The following is a 7,711-nucleotide window of genomic DNA, read 5'->3' on the forward strand; positions in this document are numbered from 1 at the left end:
AAGAGTGGAAGAATGCATGGAACGCAGAGCTAGCCCTAGTTGAGAGTGGGGAGGGTTGAGGACTTGATCTGTGGCAGGTGAGTGTCGGGGAGCAGGTCGACAGACACCCACTGTGATTGCAAAGCAACGGGACCATAGAATTGCCTCCAAGACCAGGAGGCTTACTGATAGGCTCCCTGCGTGGCACTTCATTCAGTCAGATGTGGAGTTGGTGGCCTGTGATGTCAGCCATGCAGTGACTACAATAGACCCTCCCGCTGGTGGTCAACCGTCATTGTCTGTTCCTCACATCCACTGGCAGTTGCCTCCGAGATGGCTGAGCCTTCTGAGACGACCTCCGACAAAGGCCTGAACACCAAGGAGGCCATAGCGGCCAACATCACTACGGCTCACAAGCAGAAGAAGAAGACAAGCAGCTGATATTTCTGTTTTGACCTTTTCTTGTTTGTTTTGTTTTCTGTAAAGTAAAGGTCCTTTTCAGTTAAGTATCACCAAGATTATGACACAACGAAGGATGCATGAGGTGTTTCCAAAGAGGTGGAAAGTAGATTTCACAACGTGGAGTGGCTTTTGTTGTTATTGCCATATGGGTCAGTTTGAGCAGACACAGGAGGTTATCTTTGTTTTGGTCAGATTTTTTGTTCTTCATTTTTGTCAAGCCAAGTTTTAAGGCTAGCTCTCATACCATGATTTGTCTTTTTTTATATTTAACCATTTTATCAATCGGTCAGAATGAGAAATCTCTAAAATCCTTTTAATATAATTTAGCAGGTTAATTTAGAGAATCAATCTATTGGCCATTGACAATTAGAATTCTCAATAGTGTACTGAAGTTCAATTGTGACTGGATGCCATGCCCTTTTCAGAGAAGAAATAATCCCAAAGATTCCCCCTGTTCCCTGATATAGGCTAAGATAACAAATGACTCGTGGAATTGCAGTTTGCCACCACGCGCTAGCTAGACCAGCGGTCCCCAACCTTTCTGGCACCAGTGACAGGTTTCAGGGAAGACAATTTTTCCACGGAATGGCACTGGGGGAATGGTTTTGGTATAACTCAAGTTCATGACACTTATTGTGCAATTTATTTCTATTATTATAATATTGTAATGTGTAATGGCATAATTTTACCACTCACCATAACTGAGAATCAGTGGGAGCCCTGAGCTTGTTTTCCTGCAACTAGACAGTCCCATATGGGGGTGATGGGGGGACAGTGACAGATCATCAGTCATTAGATTCCAATAAGGAGCATGCAACCTAAGATTCCTCCATCTCCAATGAATCTATTAGACTCCTGACCCCTCATCTCTCTCCTACTTGAAGATAGGTCCTTCACTGGGGTACTCAAGTTCAATTGCATTCATTAGGGTGTGCTCTAACCAAAATGACTAGCAAGCATTTTGCATACCAAAAGGGGAAATTCAGACACAGAGACCTGTGTCCAGGGAAGAAAATACGAAGTGGCATGTAGAGAAGTGGGTCATTTACAAGCCAAGGAAAGATCCCTGGAAGAGATCCTTCCCTCTTACTACTCAGAAGGAAACAACCCAGCTGACGTTTTGATTTCGACTTCCAGCCTGCCAAAACATGAAAAATAAATTCCTGCTGTTTATGCCACCAGGTTTTTGGTACTTTGTCAGAATAGCCCTAGCAAACTGCTAGAGATTCTGTTGCCAAGCAGTGGGATGATGCAATAAGGAATATCCGAAAGACTGGAAGAGGCCTTGGAATTAGGAAATGCATAGAGGCTGGAAGCATTTTGATATGCATAATACAAGAAGTCTAGAGTGCCTTTATGAAACAGTGGAGGGAAAATATGAACCCAAATGCAATTGAAAGGAGGATTAAGAAAGAATACTTTGCTTTAGAGAAAGGATCTCTGATGTAGAGAATACATATATCATAATCACAGAAATGTTGCTAGAACTATGTGTGTTAAAGGTGCTTGTGGTGGGTTTTCGGACGGAGACTAGAAAGAGGTTACTGGAAGCATGAGGAAAGGCGATCCTAGTTTTACAGTGGCAAAGGGTTGGGCTGTATTGTGTTCTTAGTGTCTTTGAGGAAAGTAGAAATTGTAAGTGATGAACTTGCACATGCAGCTGATTTCTAGTGTTTGAGCTCTGGGCACAATACCCCAAAATAAGGACTTCAGAAGTAGTCTTGGATGAAAAATATTTTATCTGACGTTCTTGGTCCTCCTGTCTCTCAGTCCCATTCAGCCCGGGGGGCTAAACATAGAGAACAGACTCCCACTTCTGGAAGGTGGGTCCTAGAAACCAGAAGCCCATTTTTCTAAAGAGTGTAAAAAAAAAAAAAAAACTAGAAATGGTATTGTGATATTTTCCATATTTTCATGTAAAAACTGTCCATGAAGAAATGAGCTAACTATCTTGTTTGAATGGAAGTCACGAGACCCCCATTCCAGAGAGGGTCCTGCCCCATATCTGGGAGGAAGGACTGTGTGCTCAAATAGGCCAAGCAGAGTCTAGATGGATGGACCTTGGCGGGTTTCCCCCACTCAGTCTATGAGCATTAGATCGTAGCCTTTTTGTCCCATCATATTTCTACACAGCTGTCCATACTCCTTTGAGCCCAGGCATAAAAATAGATAATCTCCCATCTATCTTTGGTTATTAACATTAAAGGCTCCCGGGGATACACATTAAATAAGTTGATATGCCTTATGTCCTATGGCTCTCCCTTTTGTGACTTCAGTTTTCAGTGAAACTTAAGAGGACCAGGGAGAACCGTGGCCACTATACTGAAAAACTTAGAAAAATATTTAGGACTTAATCTGGTTTCTTCCAGATCCATACAGTAAATGGGAGAGAAGAGAGAGAAATTAGCCAAGGAAACATTGAAGAAAAGAAAGCCATCACTGGATGATTCAGAAGCTACTCAAAGTATGCAGATACCTTGCTCTGGAAACAGGTGCAAGGGAGTGCCTGGAAAACCATTAGCTAAAAAGGTGAGGCAGGTGGCTCACAGATTCAATCCACTATCTCTGCAGAAGTTAGGTATTGAGATATAGGAGATATGGGTATTCAAGAAAGATCTGTAGACAACTTCTTGTCTGATGGCCCGGACTCACACGAATTCCATGGAAGGCCAACAACTTTTTCAGAATTTTATACCAGAAAAACTAATAAAATACACCTCCATCAACAGCATTAAAATCATACAACCCATCGAGGAACCAAAGAAGCACACCCCTCTAATCACAGGTTTCCCCTTCAACTCCCATTGAACATCCCTGGACAACTAATTCTTCCTAGTTCATACCGGCAGACCTGATCATACTTTGGGCTGTGGCTTCTCGGCTGCAGGTGCCTCACTGGCTGACACAGATCCGAGTGGAGCTTGTGCTGCTCCATCGGACACCATTCCATCATCCCTACGATGCACAGAGGCCAGGCATGAAGGTCTCCAAAAACAGAAGATTCTAGCCTGAAAAAAAGCAGAATCAGATAAATCTGAACAAGTGGGATTCCATTTCTAGGGAGCCTAGAATAGGTATTGTTCCTTAAACTTTTTGATGTCATTTTCTCTGTACTGTCTTTGGGTCCTTGCTCATGTTTACGAATGAACTCTACGGTACAAGGAATGTTGATGAAAATATTGATTAGACTATGTTTGTCTTATTCATCTTATTTTCCATACATTAATACTTCTTATTAGTTGTTTATGCCATAAAGCTGTTTCCTTTACTTTGTGTTTTCAGTAAGTCACCGCTTGACATCACGATTGCTCACTAGGTTCCCCTTCTCCTCAATCACCCGCTGAAATGCTGTAGTAGATGTGTGAGCGTCCTCTGCCGATCTTCACGTCAAAGCAACCTTTTTCTCTTTCTTCCTATAACTCACCGGCATCAGTCCCCTTGAAGTCTCACTCTTCACTCCCCACAGCCCAATCAGAGTTCATTGTTTGTTTGTTTTTTATTATTATTATTATTATTATACTTTAAGTTCTAGGGTACATGTGCATAATGTGCAGGTTTGTTACATATGTATACTTGTGCCATGTTGGTGTGCTGTGCCAATCTTTCTGTCAAATGGGACATACCAATAAATTTCTAAAGTTATCCTTGCATGTCTACTGGGTAATTTGACGTCTTTTTCAGAAACCATATCCATTAGGATATTTTACCCTGGAGTGTGTTTTTTCCATTTGTAAATTCAGAAATGAACGAGGAGCATTAGTAAAACAGGGTTAACAATTACCCAGTAGACATGCAAGGATAACTTTAGAAATTTATTGGTATGTCCCATTTGACAGAAAGATTGGCGCTTTAAAGCAAAACAATTAGCATAATGAGAAGTAAGTCACTGGGTGAGATGTGGTACTTTGGACCAGGTACACAGCTCTGTCTCTGCAAAGGAACAGGGTTCTGCCAAGCGTCTTTGGTTTTCAAAGTGTTGCTTCGAACATGTAGGACGACCTGGCAGCGCTGTCCAGAGTGATTTAGTTGTGGCTGATTTCCTGGGGGTTTTTTTCTTGGTCTCCTTGTGCAGTCAGCATTTCTCTTCAACTATTTTCATAACATTTTTCTAATATTCTGTAAAAACAGAAAGCAACAAATCCTGATGAGAGGACTTCTTGGCTCTACATCCTTTCTCTATGGATCCCAAGTGGAGCTCTGGTGGTGACCTTCCCCCGCTTCCCAACTGCACTACTCAAGGAAGCTCTGGTTACTCTCCTGCCCTGCCCCCGTTTCCCTCATGACCAAATGGTCCTCTGTCAAAGGTGGAATAATCTATGTGGCTATGTGTTGGGTCCCTCTAGGGTGGTTCTTTCCCACTTCTGATGGGCTCAAGAAAATTTTGGTTGTTGTCATTTATCCAGCTTTCATTTCATGGTTTGACTGAGAGTGCCATCCTTTATTGGTTTCTACATATGAAAGAGAAGGGTTGCTTATGAGATGTTTCAAAATTCACAGGAAACATTTGACGAAAATGGCGACATAAGGAGTTTCAAGGCACAACATAATAAATTCCTGTGGGTTGCAATCCCAGAGTACGTTCTCCTGTCCACATTCTCGGGTGGCTGGACATCCATTAAGAAGGAAATCAATGGGAAATTCAGAGGCTGATCTAAAATTCAGCAATACACTTATAGGAAAAAGTGCTAAAAATACAAAGACTTGGGACCCAGAAGAAAGCACAATGAAAGCTAACCAATATTAACATTAACATGAATATTAATATGCAAATCTCTTGAGGAAATAAGCATTATCTGACTTCCCCTTAATGTTGACCATGCTCTGTATAACTTGATGCTAGGGGCAAGGAACATATACTACTCCTAGCTTTGGATTCATATCCATAAATGACCATGATGACAAGCACTGGAAACAAAAACATCAGGTAAAGATCACAACCCTGTCCCCGCAATCACCAGGCTGCATATCAGTGCATGGTTATTGTGAGTTCAGCCTGCTTCACTCCCCCCACATTGGGAAGTTGACTTTGCTCATAGACTGCAGGTCACTACTTGGCTGCACCACTGAACACTAGGGCATGAACCATTTCCGTGGACACTCCCTAAGCCTACTGACACAAACCTGGAGGTAACAAAGGTTTCTGTTTAAAAAGAAATGAAAAGATATTGTCATGCCAAAAAAAAAAAAAAAATGAACTGCAATAGTGATCTCAGAGTCAAGGAAGCCGGAAAGTAATGGACTCTTGAAAATTTTATTTAGCTATATGTACACTGTAACTGGGCTGCATTTGCTTATTTACATGGATTGGTGATGGAATAGGGGCTGAAAACGTTTAGGAGGGTTACCTTGCTTCCTGTATCAGCATATTCATTTTCTCTGTTGCTGTATGGCATATAGTGAAGTTCTGGAAAATTTCACCATCCAGTCACAGGAGAATGAGAGAGAAAAACGTAAAGATCAATGCAATAATAATATCACCATGAAGATAACCTACAAACAAAACTAATAAAAATGACCATTTAGGAAACTGAGGAAATGAAACGCAATCACAGAAACACCAGCTACTTTTCTTGGAGCAAATTGCACTACAGATATTTTGGAGTTGACAATTTTTAGTACTGAGGTAAAAATGCTTGAAAAATCGCAGGATGTCACATGCCACATGGCCCCCAAGTCAGAAGGGCACCACCCGCCCCAACCTCCAGTGGGGTCCCTCCCTTAGCAAGCCACTGGTCTTTTGGGCTATGTTGGGTGGCTCTGAAAAGACTCTTTGGGTTTCCGTGGTACTCGGGCACTCCTGAGGGAGCAAACTTGCTCCTGGTGTACCTGAGGACAGCCTTCGTGCCTTCGGACTCTGCCAGCTTGCCCATCTCCCCCGGCAGCAGCAGGCGCACAGCGATCCGGGTCTCCCAGGCGGTGATGGTCTGGCGCTTGGTGGAGCGGGCCAGGCGACCAGCCTCGGTGGCAATGCGGTCCAATATGTCATGAACCAAAGAATCCATGACACTCACAGCCTCCCGGGAAAGGCTGAGGCCCTGGTGAACTTTCTTCAGCACCCGGCGGAAATAGGTGGCGAAGCTGTCCCCGCGGCAGTTGGCGTGGCACCTGGGGGGCCCACGGCACCCTCGCTTCCTCTGCTTGCTCTGCTTCTGGGCCATCGTAGAGTTGGCCTCTTTGGGCTCCTGGGTGATCAGCTGTTCCTCAGAGGTCGTCTCAGAGGAAGCTTCAGCCATGGCGGAGGCAGCAGCCATCAGACGGCAGGACCAGACAATGGCGGTTGTGGATCGGGGAAGTGGGGGCACTTGGGTACGCAGCATGGCTCCACGCCTCGGGCCAGCTTCACGTCTGATTGGATGAAGTGTCACGCAGGGAGCCTCTCAGCAAACCTACTTGCGTTGAAGGTGACTGGATGGTCCCGTTGCTTGGCATGTCATCAACCAATCACAATAGGCATCTGCGGGCCTAAGCGCCCCTTGTGGCCTAGCTCGGAGAAAGTTACACAGACAGATGTCCCACAGGGAAAAAACACGTTCGCCGTCTTCAGTTGATCCATACCACACCGTGAGCACTTTGAAGGGTGTCACTGAAAACTCCCAAAGTTTAGCAATTTCAGCTCATGATCCTTGAAGAGAGACAGACCTCCTGAACCCAAGTCCATTATGCCAGAGGAATGACTGTGGCCACGTGTGGAACAATTCTCACCCATTTCAGAATCTACTGTTATCCTGGGCTAAGCCACCCTGGCTTGAGCAGGAACTCCCTGACATGGCCACTGAGGGTTCCTAGGCATCAAAGGACCTGGTGGTGTGGCTCCTAGCTTCAGTTCTGATCAACATCTTCCGTGAATCAGCAGAACGAGAAATGGCCATACCTCAGCCTCCAAGCAGACAATAGAAACAGAAAGGCGCTTTTGTTAAAAACACATGACAACACTCAACATTGACCAGGTTTAAAAAAACATTTAAAAAAGGAAAACAAAACAACAACCACAAATCACAACTCGGAAGCTGGAAATGGCTAACAAGTTTAAGAGGTACTGGGTTAAAAAATATCACCTTAAATATCCTAGGAAGCCCCTGAGAGAGAGAGTCAGGGATTCCAAAATGAAAATTATTTTCAAGTTAGAAAGATGGCTTTCAAGAGCCTCTGATAATATATGCAAAGACATTCCTTAAATGCCTTTAAGTAACATTAATTTGCAGGAATTGAACAAGAAAGATTCTTAAGAAATGCTGAAGAAATAAAGGTCATCAATGAACTGTCATTTCAA

The 7,711-nt window shown here is 43.7% G+C and overlaps 1 protein-coding gene across 1 annotated transcript; it reads right to left on the bottom strand.

The window, feature by feature from the left end:
* Window positions 1–3,923: 3,923 nt before the first annotated feature.
* Window positions 3,924–7,295, bottom strand: LOC105499748 (histone H2B type W-T-like). The gene is made up of 3 exons (XM_011772525.2): window positions 6,268–7,295; window positions 5,787–5,845; window positions 3,924–4,557 (listed from the first exon to the last, which is right to left on the bottom strand). Exons 1-2 carry the CDS (start codon window positions 6,756–6,758, stop codon window positions 5,809–5,811), a joined length of 528 nt encoding a protein of 175 aa, XP_011770827.2. The 5' UTR covers window positions 6,759–7,295; the 3' UTR covers window positions 3,924–4,557; window positions 5,787–5,808.
* Between the last annotated feature and the right edge of the window lie 416 nt (window positions 7,296–7,711).

This window comes from Macaca nemestrina, chromosome X, assembly GCF_043159975.1.
Source record: "Macaca nemestrina isolate mMacNem1 chromosome X, mMacNem.hap1, whole genome shotgun sequence".
Lineage (NCBI taxonomy): Eukaryota > Metazoa > Chordata > Mammalia > Primates > Cercopithecidae > Macaca > Macaca nemestrina.

Excerpts from the sequence above, each read along its gene's own strand:
- LOC105499748 (XM_011772525.2), bottom strand. The coding sequence starts at position 6,758 with ATGCTGCGTACCCAAGTGCCCCCACTTCCCCGATCCACAACCGCCATT. Across the intron at positions 5,846-6,267 it reads GGCACGAAGGCTGTCCTCAG|AACTTCACTATATGCCATAC; the intron begins GTACACCAGGAG and ends GAAATTTTCCAG.